Below are 20,473 nucleotides of genomic sequence, written 5' to 3'. Positions count from 1 at the left end.
GTGGTCAAAAGCAGCAAATATATGGAGGATAAATCCTAAAAACCCTGTACTAGATTTGGTAATTAAGAGGACATATGGATTGAGGAAAGAAAGCAGAAAAGGTGACAAGTGAGCATATATATACTTTTATTTAAATATTAAAAACCCTTACCTTCCATCTTGGAATCAATACTATGCATTGGTTCCAAGGTAGAAGAGTGGAAAGGGCTAGGCGATGGGGGTTAAGTGACTTGCCCAGGGTCACGCAGCTGGGAAAGGTCTGAGACCAGATTTGAACCTAGGACCTCCCATCTCTAGGCCTGGCTCTCAATCCACTGAACCATCCAGCTGTTCCCTATATATAGCTTTAATATAGTATATATAGTTTAGTTGAGAAAGGAAGAATAGAGAATTAGAAAAATAATGAGGTATTGGTAGGGTCAAGTGAAAGTTTTTAAGGATGAGATAAAGATGAGATAAACCTGAGTATGTTTGAAGGCACAGGGAAGAAGATAGCAGTTGAAGATAAAGAAATAGAGATGGGGTGAATGAGGGTGCAATCTTCTGGTGAAGATAGGAGGGAATATGATCAAGGGCACATATAGAGGATTCATCTTGGCAAGGAAGAGAGAGGGGCAGCTCATTGTCAGATGCTAAGGAAAAAGAAGAAAGTAGAGGATAATGTCAAAGGATCTTGAGATGGAGGGAAGGAGAGAAGAGGGAGCTCAAGTCAAATGGTTTGGTTTTCTCAAGGAAGTATGAAATGAAATCCTCATCTGAGAGAGAATAGGGAAGGGGACATATGGAAGGCTTAAGGAGATAATATAAGGTTTGAAAAATGTTTTTTGGGGAGGATGATAGGGAATAAATTAGGGAAAACAAGAAGATTGCCTTATGACAGAGAAGCCTCAGTTATAGAGACCAAAGTTACAATTCTTGGTTTGAATATGGATTCTTAAACCACTTGTAATAACTATGCCTTCCAGAATTTCTGTGGCCTATAGGTTAGGAACCACTATGCTAGGTAATTATTTTTATTAGAGATCCAGGGATCTGTTCTCTATTAGAACTCATCTAAAAGGGCTAAATTCAAGGCAACTCTAATATAGGAGAATAAAATTGGAAACTTGATGGACTCAGGAGCACGTCTCTTATTTCTAAAATATAATCATTTACAAAACAAGGGTCATTAGCTAAAAAAGTGACTCATCTTGGAAAGCTCCATGGTGACGAGTGCCAGAGGTTGATTCACTGCAGACATTTCCTTTGTCATCATTCTGCTCTTAGGGAAAAAAGTGAAATGGGATTTTCCCCTACTCTTGCGCTTTAGGAAATACCAAAGCCAATAGACTCTCCAGAAGAATCAAATTAATGTAATGTGGAAGTGACCCAAAATATATACAAAGTAGAATTTGGGGACTTTTCATACAAATAATTTATTACCGGAGACTCGGTAGCTGAAGTGAAGAGATGTAAACATTCCAGGGTGTTTGAGTACACCAGGAGTTGCAGCCCAGACCATAATTAGTCATGTTCTGCCTCAGCCTATACATTTCTCCAGCTTTGTATATAATGTCCTGGACAAACTGTTCTTGCTCCTACTTTATTCTCACAGTGAAGCTGTGCATTTCTAGTGAAAACAGCTGGCATCAGAAGTGGAAGTCACAGAAGGATGCCAGAAAGGGGCAGCAAACCTTGCTGCAGTAACCGGGTACTTTTGTAGGCAGCAGTAAGTCCTAGGATGATAGATTAAGAACTGGAAGGGACGTGAGAGACTGTCAAGAACCATAAGCACTGCTCTTTGCAGATGAGTCTTCTGAGGCTACCTGGCCCAGGCACAAACTCCATGTCTCCACTATTATATCAAGCATATAACTGAAGGACTCTGGGCTGCAGCAGGGTTTCTGGGTGGGGGAAGGAAGGAGGCAAAAATGAAAAGGCTGCTTGAACCACATGGATAATTGCTTCAGCTCCCAGCTTAATGAACGCTGGCTCCAGTGTGTTTTTCACTATGACCTTCACTGGTCACATGGAAAATGGGATGCACTAACAACTGAGTCACACATTAAGTGATTGCAGGATGGCTAGGAGCTTCTTAGCACTGTCTTATGCTATGGCTGAGTTGCTCCTTTTCGGGGATATCAGGAGATAATTTCTTTTAAAAATCCATCACATGTTGCAAGCTGATAGATGATGATGATGGAAGGGTTGAAATGAGCTTTTTATCAAATGTCTACAATGTGCCAGCTAAGTGCTTTACAAATATCTCCTTAGATCCTCATAACAATCCTGGGAGGAGGAAGCTATTATGATTCCCATTTTAAAGTTGAGGAAATTGAGGCAGACACAGATGAAGGTCACAAAGCTAGTAAGTATCTGAGGTAGATTTGAACTTGGGTCTTCTTGCTTCTGGACCCAGTGTTCTATTCATTGCATTGCCCAGATGTCTCATGATGCTTATTTACAGAATAAAAAATATTTTCTGAATCCTAAGATTCTTGTAAGTGGAAGGGACCACTGAAACCAATTCCCTCACTGTACAGAGGAAAAACTTAAAAAATGATTTATTCATGGTCATACCAGGAATAAGTAGGAGAGTCAGTCTTGAACTTGGGCCCTCTGACTATAAGTCTAGTTAAAGAGAAACATCAATAAACCAAAATGCCTGCATTATAAGAATGCCTTGGATTCCTTTTGTATATTTTAAGGCTCAAGAGGAGTTTCTAATTCAACCTTACCCATATGGGGCCAGTTCTCTAGCCTTTAATACAGCTATTACTCTACCCCGCTGGGTACCAGATTCCTTCTCCAGTCCAATGACGATAACATCTCCACCTTGCCTAAGAAACAGAAAGTGGGAAGAATTTTACTCACATTAGTAATCTCCAGGGTAAATTGATACAGTCAGCGGAAAAGCATTTGCAACACATATATAGTTTCAGCTAATGTATTAAATTACTGAGATGGCATGACAGAGAAATGGTAGAACAGAACTTCCCCAAAAGGAAATTTAATCACAATGAAATCACCTCCTTTACTGCATTGTATCTGATAGGGGGACCAGGCTTAGTGCTGTTATTATTAGATTTTCCAGAGAGAAGAAAAAAAGACTTAGAAGCAAAAAATACTCGTTAACAGAGCTATTCTCTTCATCTTTCAATGAGAGTAGTTATAAAAACTTGTCCTTAACTGTAGCCCTAAATGGGATAAAACCAAAAATAAAGACATTAGAGGATATGATATCCCACCCCCCCAAGAAGTCAATAGGAGATTCCTCTTTTTGGGGGTTGGGGGTGAGATGTATACCATGTAAACCTATTTAATAGAAGACTTTACCTGGGGATCCAAATGAGGTCTTTTACTGAGAGGATTTTGACTGCTTGTAGGTGTGTAGATGCTTCGCTGTTCAAAAGAGGCCCATCCTTTTCAGATCCATCAGAGCAAAAATTGGGCTCATGAAATTTGTCAGAGTCTTCATAGTCAGTGGGAAAAGGAACAGTAGAGGAGCTCATGGGTAAATTTGGCAGACTCGAGAAAGACCTATTGATTCTGTTGGAAGGGGAAGATGAATATGAGGACATGGAGCAATAATCTGTAAGAGAATTTTGGTGGTTTAATATCTGAGTCCCAAGTTCTTCGCTAAAGATTATGCTCACGTCGGCTATACAGTCCCCCACAGGATGCTTCTGGCTGGCCATATCAGCAGTGGAGAGTCCCAATATGGGCTGCTCAACTGGAAATGTATCTCTGAGTGGGCTGCAGTCTCCACAAAAGTACCGTGCACATAACTGATAGGTGGCAGAAAAGAACATCACGACAGAGTTGTCTTTGTCATCCAGGCACCAGACCACTTCTTCACCATGGCACTCCGAGTTGACCACCATTGATGTTATCATGGAAGGAGGAGAATAGGGATCTAATCGTCTATTTATTTCCAGTGTGGCACAGTCTATAATTAGGATGCCAGGACCATTGCTGTACCAGACCTCGGATCCACTGTTAGCTATTTCCATGGTTCTTACAGGATAAGGATTTTGTCGGGGATCATCATCGGTGATGTTGAATTTGGATCTGTTTGCAGTATGTGAACATAGATAGGAGCAGTTTTTATCTGGAATACCCTGGATCACAGGAAACACTGCCACAAGTCCATCAGACATACCAGCCAAAACGAGGTAGGAATTCTGCTTAAGGAGAAACAAATCCATTCTCAGTGTAAACTACGAAATTCTTCTTTTTCCTTAAAATATTTATTTATTTAAATTAAAAAATATTTTTTATTTATTGCCAATTACATATTATAACAATTTTCCATACAAGTTTTCCAAAGTTATATGATTTAACTTTTCTCCTTCCTTTTCCCATCCTGTGTGCTGGCAGTCAATTCAATCTGGGTTATACAGGTATTATTATGCAAAACATATTTCCATATTTGAACTTTAAAATTCTTACCAGTTTAGTTTCACAACTTTTCATAAAAAGCCTGCAGTATTATTTACTTATCTTAAGGACAGATCTTAATGGCCATCTAGGCTCTCCTCCCTCCCTCACAGCCCAAGCAAAGGGTCATTTTCAGGGCCATAGACTTCTAAATTGGTTCCCTCTGTACATCCCTCTTAATGAAGTAGTACATCATGCTGATCAAAAGGAACTTCCTTCCTGAAAAACTAATTCCTAGAGATAATTTCAATGTGTCAGATCAGGCAGGCGGCATTGTCTCTGTTTCTATTCCATTTTCCCAAAAGACGGAACCCTTCCTGATGTAAGTAGGATGTGAGCTGACTTCTTAACTCATATGAATGCCTTCTGGGAAGGGCAAGAATTTTCACAGGGAGCTGACTTCACGGGTGGCACGATAAATACAGGTGAATGGCATCATTCCATTCTTTTCAACTCTTGTTCCCAATTCGATGCAACTTTTTAATCAAAGGATTAGTTAGATACACACCCATGTATTTTATAGGGGTCTATATTTGTAAGCTACTAGGACTGAGAGGGTTATTTCCCTTTAGCTATGAAAGCAATTTAGGTTTTAGGTCACTAGGTATAGACCAGAAGAACAATGCCAGTGTCAGGTGCTTATCTTTAGAATTTGGCTCTCAAACTGTTCATCTCTTTAGGTTTGGCACAGACCCTCTGAGCCCCCAAACTGGGATGCTGAATTCATCTTTCCTTAACAAACAAACAAACAAATAATCAAAGATGACCAGCTCAGGTTGAAAAACCCAAGACAAAGCAGAGGCAGAAAGCCACGTCCTTGCGCCAGTGAGGATGAAAGAACAGAAAGCCACCTCTCAACTGGGTGTTAGAAGCTCTAAGGAGGTTTGACTCAAACTGTCAAAGTTAAAACAGTGACCTGACCTACAGCTCAACAGCAAAGTCAATAAGCCCTTAGTAACTTTCTCAGAATTCATTTTCAGTATTTTAAAGAAAACAGCCAAGGAAAACATGAAAATAAAACTGCATTTGAAAGCCCCAGGCTGTCAGCACTCCAGCTGTGGCAGCAATCACTGGCTTCCAATGGGAATGCGTGCTGGGCAATCCATACTAGAGTTCCACTCTGAGACATTCTGCTCTCTCCAGCTACAGGACAGGACAACGTCTACCGAGGAGAGGCATTCATCAGGTCCAGGTAAGCCAACAACACAGACTATGCTTTATTACCTTGCCCCCATTCTGGAGGCTGCTCACTTGGCACAGAAGGGAGGGCTTTTGACTGGCAGAAAACTTTAAATAACTCTTTGTTTCATGTTTTCTAGGTCTCTGATGAAGACTGTGTCCTGACTGCTCAAATACTTATCTCCTTTATTTCTTTGGGGGGCAAAGTTGGACCTGAAACTTAAAGCTAAGCTGAAGATTCCCTGCCTCCCCTAATGCTCTTATCAAAGACAGAGTCATCAATGTGGCAATTAACATTTTCAGAGTTAAAAAGAGCAAATCAGGTCCACTCTTATTTGGACAAGATGCCTCAGTTCTAATAAAATCTGTATATTCAATGAAAAAAGAAAGTATTGGAAAACTGGAAAAGGACATAGCACAGTGCCTGGCACCTAGTAGGTACTTAATAAATACTGACTGATACTAAGCACAATTTAGCTTTCCAACCTGAAAAAAACCCAAAACAATTCACAAAGCACACATATTTAAGTTTGCTTTGTGAAAAGCAGACTTTCTATATTGCCTTTAGTTTTGTTATCAGTCCCTTTACTAAAAAGGCAGAATAGCTGGTGACTTTTCTTTGAAATTTCTTCATTTTTTTCTTTCTTACCTTTTTCATAACAGGTACTGCCAGGAAGCAAGTGACAACAGCTGGGGTGTCTAATGCGTTTTGGGGGGCATTTAATGGGCACATACCCTTTAAGCTGTATATGTAGATCTTCTGATCCTGTGGACAAATATGAAAGTGGTGAAATTTGTAGCAATAAATTTAAATTTTGTGTGGGTGGGCAAATCAATTAAATGGCTTTAGGTAAAGAGTAATGTGAAGAATTTGATATTTCCCATTTTTTTACTCTTACATCTTCAAGGTTACTGTTTTCCAAACAAGTTCTCTTTAGTGCGTGGCAGATTTTACAATAGCAAATGATGTAATGCATCATCTGAATTTCAGTCTCCTTTGTATTACACAGATTTCATTTCCTTGCCTTGTATTCTTGTCTTTTATCACCACCTTCTACTTCACTGATAATTACAGATAAATGGTAACCTCCAGATACACATTGGGGTGGTGAGGTAAAGATGGAGTATCACTAGCCAGCTACCATCCCAGATCCTGGTGGTTTTAATTTCCAGCTTTAACAAGTAAGCCATGAGCCTGGGAACAGGTGTCTCTATCCTTCGGCTAAGTAATAGGCTGTGGAACCAATGTACCAGCGAGAAGGCAAATGTAGCATTTGATTGACCTTTCTACAAATCTGCCGCAAGTCTGCTCTTAGCCCTCCCAGGCCTAATTGACTATGCTGATGACTAGTTTTATGATGCACATGAACAAGAGAGCTGTGAAGCGACCATCAGCCAGGGCGTTGGTGATGGTGGGCAACAGTAATTACCTCAGTGGCGGTCCACAGTGCACTCTGAATTTTTAATTGACAGCTCAGCTTCATTCCCAGGCAGCTCATTCTCTGTACTTCTATAAGTCCTTTCTCAGTGTTTACCACTGTATAGTTCCTAAAATCAACAAGCAAAATTCTGCTGAAAGCAGCTTTGAAAAAGAATATACATTGAGGGTCAATCAATAAAACATGTATTAACTACCTACTATGTGTCAGGCACTCTGCTAAGTGCTGACATACAAAAAGAGGCGAAAGACAATCTCTGCCTTCAAGGAGCTTAATCTAATATATTTCAAGCCTCTCGTTTTCATTTAAGAAACTGAATGAAGTTTGCTCACATTTAATGATGCCAAGTCCTATCTCCCTAAGCCAGGAGTTCTTGACTGTTTTTGGTGTCATGGACCTTTTTTTTTAAACAGTCTGGTGATACCTCTGGACCCCCTTCTCAGAATATCTTTAAAGGCATAAAATAAAATACAAATTATTATGATGGAAACCAAATATTTATTTATGAAAACCCCAACCTTCTGTCTTAGTTTTAAGTCTAAGAGAGAAGAGTGGCAAGGATATAGGGTAAATGCCTTGCATAAATACGGTTACATAGCTAGGAAGTATCTGAGGCTAGATTTGACCTCAGGTTCCTCTCACAGCTCCAAGCCTGGCACTCTCTCCACTGTGATATCTAGCTGCCCCTGAAACAAAATATATTGAAATATAGTTATAAGAAATTTTTTTAAAAGTTCACAGATTTCAGGTTAAGAATCTCTGGCATAAACATTGGGACACTAATGCATTGTCGGTGGAGTTGTGAACTGATCTAACCATTCTGGAAGGCAATTTGAAACTATGCCCAAAGGACTATAAAAGAATGTATACCCTTTGATACAGTAATATCACTACTAGGTCTGTATCCCAAAAGAGATTTAAAAAATGGAAAAGGACCCGTTTGTACAAAAATATTTATAGCTGCTCTCTTTGTAGTGGAAAATAATTGTAAATTAAAGGGAAGTCCCTCAACTGGGGAACGGCTGAATAAATTGTGGTATATGATGGTGATGGAATACTATTATGCTATAAGGAATGATGAACAGGATGATTTCAGAAAGAGCTGGAAAGACCTAGGTGAACTGATAAAGAAAGTGAAACAAGCAGGACCAGGAGATCATTATCCACAGTAACTACAATATTATGGAATGATCAAATGTGATAGACTTTAATACTAACAGCAATACAATGATCCAAGACAATTGAGGGACTTATTAAAAATAATGCTCTCCACCTCCAGAGAAAGAATCATTGGAGAAGAAATGAAAATGGAAACATAATTTATCACTTGTTTATTTGGGTTTATGTTTTGGGGTTTTGGTTCTATAAATTATTCACTTATAAAAATGGATAATATGGAAATTAAAAAAAAGAATCCCTGGCATAAGATAAGCCCACCCTCTCCTGCAGAAGGAAGAAATGAATGCCTACTATGTGTCAAGCACTGTGTTAAATGATTTACAAATCTTATCTCATTATATCCTCACAACAAATCTAAGGAAACTCAAGCAAAGGTTAAGTTACTTACCCAGTCATAGTTAGTAAATATCTGAGGCCAGACTTGAACTCAAATTATCTTCCTGAACTGACTGACTGCAGGTCATAGTGCTCTAATCACTGTACCATCTAACTGGACACGTGGAAAGCCAAAATAAGCAGAATCATTGTAGACTATAGTAAAAGTGGAGCTTTGCTTTTTTAATGGTATATGGGTTTTTTTTTTTTTTTGTGGGAAACAGGGCTAGAATGACTAATTTTCCAACTAATCATAAGCATTCTCAACATCTATCAAGTTGGATATATTCAATTTCTCTAAAGGTACAAATCTGATAAAAGAAGCCATAAAAGGAGGCAGCAGAATCAATTAAATTTGACTTAAGTCTGCTGCCCTATTTCTTTTAGAATATATTTCAGTGTTGGCTAATCTGTATCCCAATTATGCCAGTTAAAACAGTTTTCATGCTATGAAAATACTCTCAGCCTTTCCCCTCCCCACTAAAGATTATCATATGAATTATATGGGACAGAAGGCATACATCAAATGGAGAAGAAACACTTAAAGAAACATGCAAGTAGTTCTGGAATAAAAATTCAGGATCCACAATTTTAAGGTTGAGCAGTTAATTAAAAGAAAACCTCTTGGGGATTTGGTAGAACCAGCAGAGTAGTTTCCATTGCAGGAGAAAACTCCCATTCCATAGGAAAATATTTATAATTTTGTAATGCTAATTGGATACTCATCAAAGTCTTAGGGAGCACAGCTCATTATGCTTTACTGCTAATATTTTTATTAATTGAAATAGCTTTCTATAATGTTGCAATCTGTCTTCCTGAAGTTCCTATGTAAGTGTAATTCTGTGGCAGGAGAAAGGGTTAAAAAATTCTTTCAGATAATACTCTCTGATTTAGTTTCTTCCCCCAACTCAAACTCTTTTCCTCTCTGGGTTTTCTGATTTATTAATTTTTTAAAACCCTTATCTTCCTTTTAGAATGAATATTTTGTATTGGTTCCAAGATAGGAGAACGGTAAGGGTTAGGCAATGGGGGTTAAGTGACTTGCCCAGGGTCACACAGCTAAGAAGTGTCTGAGGCCACATTTGAATCCAGGATCCCCCATCTCTATGTCTGGCTCTCAATCCACTGAGTCAACTAGCTGCCCCTTCTTATTTATTTTTATATTCTTTATAGACTCTTCTAGATGCCTCTCAGTATCCACCACATTGAAATTTCTAAAAACTACTGACCTGTTTTCCTCTATGATGATTTCCCTTGGGTCAAAGGACATGAATTCTAATTCCGTATTTTCTTTTGCCACCTGTGTGGCTGTGGGCAAATCACTTACTGTCCTCTATCTCTTCATTTTAAAATACAGGGGCTGGGTTACAGTCTTCAGAAGAATCAAGTTCTAGATCCATGGTTCTCAGTTCTAAGCTTCTTTCCAGAATAACACTAATTTTTCTTACAAATAAATGTTTGGATTTTCAGTAAAATTTCATGTTTCATGTCAAATAAAATCTTTCTTCAGATAAAAATATTCTCTCAGATGTCTACCAATATCTGTTAAGTCTAAATTGGCCCTTCAGTGCCTTAATTTTTAAAATTTGTTGGTATGTGAGGTTGTAGAGCAGGGTGCCCAAACTATGGCCCATGGGCCACATGTGGCCCCCACGGCACCTACAGAAGGGGCACCTCTTTTCATTGGTGGTCTCTTTTTTTTTTAACATTTCTCTCAATTATGAATGTAGGTAATAAACAAAGCATGGCATTGCTCAAAATACAGTACTACTTCTGGTGACATAATCCTTTGCATGGCGCCTTGTTCTGAGAGTAACTGAAAGAGAACAAGGTGCTGTGCAAAGGATTATGTGGCTGCACAATGGAAGACCTCAGCATGGTGAGCTGCAATCTGGGGGAGGGAATTCTGCACTGTGTATACTGCTGCCTGGTTAGGGTTAGAGTTAGGTTTTTATAGTCTGGCCCTCTAGTAGTCTAAGGGACAGTGAACTGGCCCTCTGTGTAAAAAGTTTGGGGACCCCTGCTGTAGAGTATAGGGGAGAATTCAGGCTCTAGAGTCAGAAAGGTATATGCTAAAATGCTGGTTCTGTGAATTTGAGGAGGTGACTACCTCTCTAGCCCTCAGTTTCTTCATCTTTGGGAGAGCATTGGTTTACATCATTTTTAAAGTCTCTTCCAGTTATTAAAGTAGCTTCCTGGCAGCCTCTTCCAATTTATAAAATGTCCTTCACATTGGCTTTAACAGCAAGAATAGGAGGACCTTTGTGTTTCCTCTATTTCTGCGGCTACTTCTTTACAACTAGCCTTGGTTCCTTTTCCCACTGAATTCTAAGTGAGCTGCTTTTTTTCTGATCCTACTCAGTTAATGGTGACCTTGGATGCCTCCTCTGCACTTTTAATACTTCAATAAATCTGAACCCTTCACTGCCTGGATGTGCCCTCCAGTGATGAAGAATGAAACCCATCCCTGCTTGCTGTTGATCCTTTGCAATTTCTGTCCAAACTTCCCTCATTTCTAGGACATCAATATGCCAAAGAACCATCCCATCTAGAGGAGTCTTCCTCTGGATTCCTCTAACATTTCATGGATGTGTCACTAGTCTCTCATTTTTTTTTTGTGATTGACCCATATTTATTTCCCCATGCATAGATTCCTGTAGAGCAGCTAGGTGATTTGTTAGATAAAATGGCAGACTTGGAATCATGAAGACCTGAGTTCAAATCAGGCATCAAGACTAGCTGGGTGACTCTGGTTAAGTTGCTTAACTCTGTTGGCCTCAGTTTCTTCATATGTAAAATGAGCTTTAGAAGGATATGGCAAAGCCCTCCAGTATCTGTGCCAAGAAAATCCCACATGGGATCACTAAGTCAGGCACAAATGACTGAACAACATATTCTTCTAATGACATCCTTTCCAGAGTCACTCTTCTCATTTGTAATGCTTTGTGGTTTTCTTGTCCCCATCATATTCCTCTAGACTGTTTCTGTGGGACCCACATTTGCAATTCTTTAGGGATGGTATTATTCCATGATTCACAGTCATACAGTATTCCTGAAGAGAAGACGGGTCTTTGTTTTAAGGAGAAGTAAAAGGACTTCTGTCTCTCAAAGACCACCTAGCCCTCTTTCCTCTTGTACAATATAGGGCTGAGCTCTATGTCCATCTGTCATGCTGTCCCAGGAATACATACTGATGAATAAGTTAGACTTGTCTGTCCAGTTGCATAGCATGGTCTAAAACAGATGCTCTCCACAGAGAGCTTGAATGAGGAAGGAACTTTACATCTTTTTTTTTTTAACATTTCTCTCAATTATGAATGTAGATAATAAACATGATTCTGAAAAGGGGGTCCACAGGCTTCATCAGACCCCCAAAAAGGAAAAAGCCCCAAGACCAGACAATGTATATTTTTTAGTCATTTAGCTTTACCAGTGTGAAAAGATAGGTAGAACTCTACCTTCTGTGTGCACTGTCTGCTTATAGTCCAGGAGTCTTTTTATGTTCCTCTTTGTGCATACAATGACTTTTTGGGGCCCTGTTCAAGGTATAATAGAATCATAGAATGTTAAATTTGGAAAGAATCTTAAAGATCATCTAACCAATTAATAAGATTTATTAAACACTTCCTACACGGCAGGCACTGTGCTAGGTGATGGGGATACAAAGGTAGAAAATGAGACAATCTCATTCAATTCTCTCATTACAGAGATAAAGAAAGTGTTTGGAAGATCACTGTAGAGTGTAAAGGTTCAAACTGTGTCTTTTCAGGGGTCTGTGAGCTTTGCACACCTCTGGGTAATTAAAAAAGCAGCAAATGAGGGTTACCTGGATTCCTCTTTTCCATCCCAGAACACGACAGTATATTCTTGTCCCGGGGATGAGAAAAAAGAAGTCTGCTTCCCACAGTGCAGCATGTACATGAAAGTTGCAAAGGTGGGGTCCTTCATCTGGCTAACTACGGAAACAGCCAAAGGTCGCTGAGAGAAAAGACATCCATCCAATTGTGTGAAGAAGGGTTTATGGCTCATTAATACCAAAGATCAATGTCAGTTAGCAAAATATTACATGTGAAATTAGCTTTCATAAAACCCAGGGAAGATGCTTTGTCGTCAGATTTCCTTGTTCAATATCATAGCTTTGGCCACATTTTAGAAAAATCAGGCAAGAGGATAAAGAGACTTTGAACATGGAAGGCAAACCTTGGGGTTTTTCCAGATTAGTGTAGAACCAACTTAAAACTATTTTAGTCACGGTCAATTTAGCATTAAACTGCTCATATTGACCTAAATTCCAAATGTTCCAACTTTCATATTCAGGGCCATCCAGTCTTCTTGAGACTCTTTCTTAGACTTCATTTGGCTTCCTACCACATTCTAATATTTCAATCTAATTTTAAAATAGCCCAAATTTAACCCCGGAACCATTGCACCCTCTCAGGAAGGTTATTTTCAGAAATTATAATATGATCCACATTCCTCATGAGAAAACAGAATTGTTTTTCTTCCTAACATCTGAAAAGAGGTCCTTGCCTCTTTTTTTCCTCCAGAAAAATCAGAATTAACTTTATTGCTATGAGAGCAACTGCATTTTTTTTCTGGCTATATAATTACAGAACTAAGATTTTTCATTCTTTAATTTTTAAAAAGGGAACCTAATTTCTTTAAGGCAATAATAAAGATAATAAATGAGAGATTAAAAATTAGGAGAAATGAATGAAGGAATTAAAAAACATTTATTAAGCACTTTACTTCCTATGGGCCATACACATACTAAATATCCCATTCTATGACAGATGACAAAAGGTACATCAAATATGATGACGTTGGCCAAAAAATTGGGTTCTCCATGGTTGACTGGATGAGTATATATAGTCTTATATATACATATAATGGAAAGCTTTAACTAACACTGGGGAAGTCAGGATGCCTGAACCTTTCCTTTCCCCTTCCCACTTCCACTAATACCCTTTGTCATACTATTCCTCCTCCCAGGTACCTTTTCAGGTTTGGTGTCCCAACACTCCGTCATGAGTGCCTGTAGTCTATGGAACTGTACTTCTTCTGGCTGCCCCAGCACTGGACGAATGCCCTTGGATAGCTTCTTGGCAATCTGAAGTTGATGATGACCAAGCACAGGTCGCTGACCTGAGAGCAATTCATAGAGCACCATTCCATAAGAAAACATGTCCACCTGAGGAGAAAAGTCAAATCTCTTCAAATGTAGCCAATCACATTGAGTAAAGAGCTACAGGTTACCTGGTATGATGACTGATGTTGGGGGGAGGACATAAAAGGAGCAGAAGACATAGTCCTTGCTTTAAAACTACTTACAATTGAGCACACAAACTATTTTTACTTAAAAATTGTTAACTGTCACAAATCGTACTTCATAAATAACAGGCATCATCAAAACCTTATAATATTTATATATAATTTAGTTGCTATTGGAAAAACTTATAACAAGTGGTTAAGAAATGGCATCTTCAGCAAGGAAATGGATATGGGGTGTAATATGGAGGGATCCCCATGGCTGTGAAAGCCTCTGTCGTTTTGAAGATGGATGAGAAAGAATAGAGAATTTTTATAGGTAGGAAGGCATAATCATATAATGTTCCCTTCTTTAAACATCATCTATTTTAAAATACGATGAACCTATATGGCTACTTAGAATTTCACATTTCAGTTTCCACTCCTAAAGTCTTATCCTATCTTGGGCAATTTCACAGAAACTTAGAATTTCAGACCAAAAGTCCAAGAAAGGACTTTGGAGATCATAGATTTATCATCTGGTATATGAGCATTTAGGAAAACTATTTTTCTTATTCATAACACAATTTGTCAGAGACCCATCTACTAGGGTCACAAAATAATAAGCTGTCACTGTGACCAGTACTATGCAAGGTGCTATTTCTATGCTGAATAATAAATTACTACATAAGGAGATTTAGGAAAGCTACAAAGGCTATGTTTTTGTCCTTTTCTGTGCAAGATAATTTCTAGTTGTCTTGTGTCTCTGTAAAATGAAACTGGCAAACACATATCCAAATCGATTTGGCCGTCTCCCTGTTTAGGGTGAAAGAAGCCAAGAGGGAAGATAAATATTTAACTATAATCAGAGACTGAAGCTGGCCTGCATGTGAGCTGATGGCTAACTGCCTGAACTTAAGCTTTGTTTCCCTTGGAATTCTCTTTCCTCAATCTTCTTGGCTTAGGAGAGCTACTTCACAGGTGGTTAATACACAAGAATTTCCTGAAGGAGTAGAGGCTATCATTTGCCAAATCAAAGTCTAATTGCTTGAGCCTTCTTATCTTCAAGGTATTTATCTTAGAAGCCACTATAGCTAACTCAGTCTTTTTGTTACCAGAAAGCTACAGGATGGACTGTGGGAAAAATAAAAACAAAACATTTAAACTTTCATTTTGGCGTGAAAAAAAGTACTTAATACTCCCTGCTGATAATCTACTAAGATTGAAATGGGAAAATAAAAAACATCCAGGGAAATTTAGGCAACTTCTAAAAATACTTCTAAAGTCAAATCACTTTATTATTGACAAATATAAATAATATAATTAATAAATAATAGATTAATAATGTAATCTATGTTATTCATTATATAGTTGGCAATAATTATTATAATCACATATGTATATGTAAAATCAAGTTATATATTAATGGATTGTCAATACTGAGAATAAAAATAAAAATATCTATAGCATTTTAAGGTTTACAAAGTGCATTATCCATAAATACCCTGTCAAGAAAATAAGTAATACAATAATAATTATTATTCTCATTTTGTGGTTGTAGAAGCCACAATCAGGAGAGCCTATATGATTTGTACGTAGGGTCCTATCACTTATGACAGACTTGGAATCTGAACCCAGGTCTTCTGCCTCCAAAGTCCTATGTACTTTTTACTATATGACTTTGGATAAATAAAACCTCAGCTCTTCAGAACTATCTAGTCAGTCTTGGACTAGAATTCAAGCCTTTCACAGATAGGAATGTTGAAATTCCAAAAAGAAGAACTGACACCAGGCTCTTTCTACTGATCTATAAAATAAAGGTTTGCCTTGGAACAGCATCAGTTACCTTTTCATCATATACAATTCGAGGCCTGATCTCGGGGGCCTGGTAGCCAGGGGTCCCCTCTACTCCAAGAGCTCCTTCGTGAAATGACTGCCGAGAGATTCCGTAATCAGAGAGTTTGATGTTCATGTGTTCTTTGACATCAAGGGACCAAACTAAAATGTTGTCCGATTTTAAGTCGCAGAATATGATGTTCTTTTTATGCAGGTAGGCCAGGCCTGAGACAATCTGATAGGCTATTTTCTGTGTAAGCATGTGCCCCAGGGGCATAAAGGAAGAACCTTTTCAAAGAAAGGAAAAAAGTCAAATTCATTATAGCAAATATCTCTTTGCCCACCCCTCACCCACTCTAGTAATTTATAGATTACTAATACAATAATACCGACTGTTTGGTAATGAAAGCCCTTTGTCACTTGACCTCAACTTCTCTCTCCATCATTACTCCATTTCCTGCATTCTGAAGTCCAGTCAAACGGATCTTCTTACTGATCTTCACATGGGCTCTCCCATGTCTGGGCCATCTCCAGCTGTCATCCATCCCTGGAATGCACACCTACCGTACCTCTCAGAATCCCTGGTTTACTCTTAGAATTCTTGAAAGCCAATTTTCATCTACATGAAGCCATGCCTCGGCACCTATTAGCGCCCTCCCCATCCAAACTGCTTTGTGTTTATTTTGTGGGCATTTTCTATATATCCTTATGTATACCTAGTGTCTTCCCTAGTAGAATGTAAACTCCTTGAGGATGGGCTGTTTGATTTTTGCTTTTGTATCCCCAGACTCCTAGAATAGGCATTTAATAAATCCTTGCTGACTTACTCATATAACTACCTCCTTAGTGTCCTCCCAAATATCTGACCTCAATGTCCCACAAGTCAGAAGACTCCAAAACATCTCACTGAAATGTTACTTAGCACTGAATTTTTTGGTTATTAGCATTTCATTTATGAGATATGATACCTCTATAATATCAATAAGTCACAATTTCTACAGATTAACCAACCTCAAAGGCTGTATCTTGCCATACTGTAAACATTCTGTTGGTATATTTATGGATTTTCATCAAAACAACTTTAGGTGAAAAATCAATTTGCATGCTACTTTCTACACTTCAAAATACAAAGAACACTTTCTCAGCTAGTTTTAAGTTTAGAGTTCTCTGTTTCTTAGGATGGACTAGTGATTTTAGGGTTATAATTAACCACTAACAAAATCACTAACTAAAAAATAAACCTACAAAGCATACTTCAAATGAAAGAAGTATCTCCTCAGTTATGTTTACTTCACATTACAAGAAAGATGGAGAGGGAGAGGGGAGGGGAGAGAGAGTAACAGAGAAAAACAAAGAAGTGGGAGAGAGAGTAGGGGAGGAAGGGAAAGGGAGGAGAGAAGAGGGGGAGAGAAAAGGGGGGGGGAGAGAGAGAGAGAGAGAGAGAGAGAGAGAGAGAGAGAGAGAGAGAGAGAGAGAGAGAGAGAGAGAGAGAGAGAGAGAGAGAGAGAGAGAGAGAGAGAGTGTGAATGTGAGAGTGCTGGCCTCTAAGCCAAGAAGATCTCAGTTCTCAGTTCAAATCCCACGTTTGGCAGTCTGGCACATACTGACTATGAGTGCTGGGCAAATTTCAATACTTAAATGCTCTAAAAGCTCTCTAAGATGAAGTTGCAGAGAAGGTACCGATCTGCATTGGTAGAAGGAATTCTATCATATGGAAGTTCTCTGAACTGAAAAAATCACGAGTCTGGTCCCTACCTATGTCTTGATGCCTATTTTAGTCCATAGGACTCTTAGCTCTTTATAACTAGAGGATGTCATCCCATCTGGGACTTTTCTGAGGGGCTTACTTTCTCTTTCCTGTTCCCTCTTAGGAGACTAATGTATTTTGCTAGGTTAAAGATGCAGCCTATGGCCATGGAAGAGTAACAATACTGCCTGATTCTCACTGGCCTGACTGAATACTTTAGCGCTTCCCTCTCCAAGTCAGTGTATTTCTTAAAGGTGAAGATACTTGGCTGAGTAAAAGCAATTAAATTATTACATACATTGTACTGAAGGAAAGGAGAGACTCTTGGATGTTACCTTTGGACTTTTCAGAAAGCACAGTGGTAAGACTACCCAAGGGGGCGAGTTCTAAGGCAAAGCAAAGAGGATGGATGCTAATCCCAATCAAAGAAACAATACACGGATGTTGTAAGGAATGGAGCATGCTGGCTTCTTGCCGGAATTCTGAGAAATTCTTCATGGCATCCATGGCTCGTAGATGCTTCAGCATGGTATCTGACACAGACAAGGTGAAAGTCTGCTTTCAGTTAAGCAAAAGACAAGAGAATAGTACCAAAATGCCAAAAATATCCACAAAAGTCCAATGACCATATAAATAACAATATTGTTCAAAATAAGTGATGCTTACATTGGATTATGTTACAAAATAAGTGATGCTTACATTACATTCTGAAATAATGGTTTAGCACAGCGTTTTCCAAAATTATACTGAGGGATGACTTTAAGGGGTTTGTAGCTTGACCTCCAATGGTAGCGACCAAATTAATGACTGTGGAAAGATGGGTCACCTCCTACTTCATATCCATAGCCAATGTGGGCATACTGTCAACACAACTACATCATGCCTTCAACATTCTCTCATTGTTTCCTCCTAAGGTTATCCTCTTCCCTCTACTGCACTGGTTTTGGCCCCTCAGAATAATTAAAACAATCCAGATACCCAAAGCAGCTGAACAGTCCAATTTCTCTTGGCCATTCCCACTCTTACAATGTCCATATCCTATCTTCGGGATCATTGCAACAGCTGGTTCTGCATTTAGGACAGTGGTCAGTAATGTCCACCCCTTTTGTACACACATTTATTTGTCACTGGGAAAGAGAAGCACAGGATTCGCTGATACACTGCCCTTCTCCCTAAACCTATACTTTTTCCAGAATGTCTATTTTTGATGAGGACTTCACCACTCTTGCTGTCTCTCAGGTCCTCATCTCCTTGACTCCTCATTTGTTAAACTGACATTGCTTTCTTCAAAGATAACAATCACCTCTTAATTACCAAATAGGATATCCATTCTTCAATTTTAAGTTTTCTTGACTTCCCTGTAGCATTTGATACTGTTGGCATTACCCTTCTCCTAGATATTTACTGTCTTCTCTGAATTATCAGTCTGTCGCTCTCTCATTCATAATCTCAGCATTATCCTTGGCTCCCCGTTCTTCCTTACTTCCATTTCTGACTCCATAAAATCTCTTGCATGAGTCCCCTTCTCTAGTAACATAGCCACCAGCCTATTTCAGAGTCCTATTACTTCTCAATGATCTATTGCAATAGCCTCCTGATTGGTTTCTCCACTTTTTCCAATTCACATTCTATAGGGCTACCAAAGTGATTTTCCTGAAAAGTAGATCTGACAATGCCACTGCCCTATTCAATAAACTCCAGTGACTACCTATTAACTCCAAAATCAAATATTATTTCATCTTTATCTTATCCTTTTTCATTTCTAAGTTTTACAATGTACATACTTGTTACTACAATAGATTATAGTAACATAGCAGACAGAGCACCAAGTCTGGAGTTAAGAAGTTCAAATCAAGCCTCAGGCACTTACTAGTTGTGTGACCTGGGGTAAGTGACTTAATCCCATTTGCCTCAGTTTCCTTATCTGTCAAATAAGCTGGAGAAGGAAATGGAAAACCACTCAAGTATTTTTGCCAAGAAAACCCCAAACAGGGTTAGAAAGAGTCTCATAGACCTGAAATGACTCAATAACTACAAGTTTATACATGTAATTTACAAACAAGTAAATTATGAATAATGGTGGGGAGTTTGCAATTTAAAAAATGGGTTATATAATCAAAAAGGTTTGAAGACTAATGGCTTAGAGGCCTAGAATTAAATTTTAAATCCATTTTTGATATTTTGTGTAGTTTTAGTAATTGCGGGTTATCTATATGATGGTACTAAATGATATTCCATAGAAACTTAACTTAGTGGTTTTGTTTTTTCCTTACTGTTGCTACCATGGCACTGAATCTTTTATTTCTTTCCTTTTTTCAGGTTGTGAATTTGAGGATGTTCATAAATTCATTCACCTTTTCTCAACACTTATTGAGCACCCACTAAAGTAAAAGGCAAGATTTTAGGTACTACATTGAGAGACATGGAAACTGAGTGACTTGGGTTCTGCAGCACTGAAAGATTATTTAATCTCCCAGGATTCTCAGTTTTCTCATCTGTAAGAGAGGAACAATACTACCTTATCTCTTTTAGGGTAGTTATAGAATCAAATAATGTCTATAAAACATTTTGCAACTTTTAAAGTGCTTAAGAAAATCTCCCATTATAAGCCTTGTCCTAAAAGAGTTAATGAAACAAACAAATTAATTAATAAAAAAAAAACCTACAAGGTCTCTCTAGTGGCAATAGGGTTGTGCTTTATTTGAATCTTGGACTTGCTAATTATCTCTGTAAAGTTGGGCAAGTCTACTTAATATGTCTGGGTTTCAGCTTCCTTAACTGAAACAATGAAGGGTGGGTCTCTAAGGCTCACTTCAGCTTTAAACCTATAATCTCAAAAAGAAGAAAGGACCTAGTTGGACAAAAATATTGATAGCTGTTCTTTTTGTGGTGAAAAAGAATTGGAAATTGAGGGAATGTCCATCATTTGGGGAAAGACTGAACAAGTTGTGGTATATGATGGTGATGGAACACTACTGTGCTGTGAGAAATGATGAACAAGATGATTTCAGACAAAGCTGGAAAGAACTTCATGAACTGATGCAGAGTGAAA

General features: G+C 38.5%; 1 protein-coding gene across 4 annotated transcripts in view; it reads right to left on the bottom strand.

Annotated features, from left to right (window-relative positions):
• Positions 1-20,473, bottom strand: part of LRRK1 (leucine rich repeat kinase 1) — a 154,858-nt gene that overhangs the window by 7,092 nt on the left and 127,293 nt on the right. For 3 of the 4 annotated variants that reach the window (XM_016424661.2, XM_007479468.3, XM_007479470.2), the window contains 8 exons: positions 17,757-17,954; positions 15,685-15,962; positions 13,588-13,782; positions 12,418-12,569; positions 7,029-7,146; positions 6,248-6,364; positions 3,316-4,166; positions 2,718-2,819 (listed from right to left, as the gene is read on the bottom strand). In XM_016424661.2, the coding sequence (XP_016280147.1) occupies positions 2,718-2,819; positions 3,316-4,166; positions 6,248-6,364; positions 7,029-7,146; positions 12,418-12,569; positions 13,588-13,782; positions 15,685-15,962; positions 17,757-17,954 (2,011 nt within the window). The remainder of the gene's footprint in view (positions 1-2,717; positions 2,820-3,315; positions 4,167-6,247; positions 6,365-7,028; positions 7,147-12,417; positions 12,570-13,587; positions 13,783-15,684; positions 15,963-17,756; positions 17,955-20,473) is intronic. The other variant, XM_056807503.1, reaches the window with a different exon arrangement.

The sequence above is a fragment of the Monodelphis domestica genome, chromosome 1 (assembly GCF_027887165.1).
Source record: "Monodelphis domestica isolate mMonDom1 chromosome 1, mMonDom1.pri, whole genome shotgun sequence".
NCBI lineage: Eukaryota > Metazoa > Chordata > Mammalia > Didelphimorphia > Didelphidae > Monodelphis > Monodelphis domestica.
The sequence above is the reverse complement of the archived record's forward strand: the minus strand, read 5'-3'. Positions and strand labels throughout refer to the sequence as shown.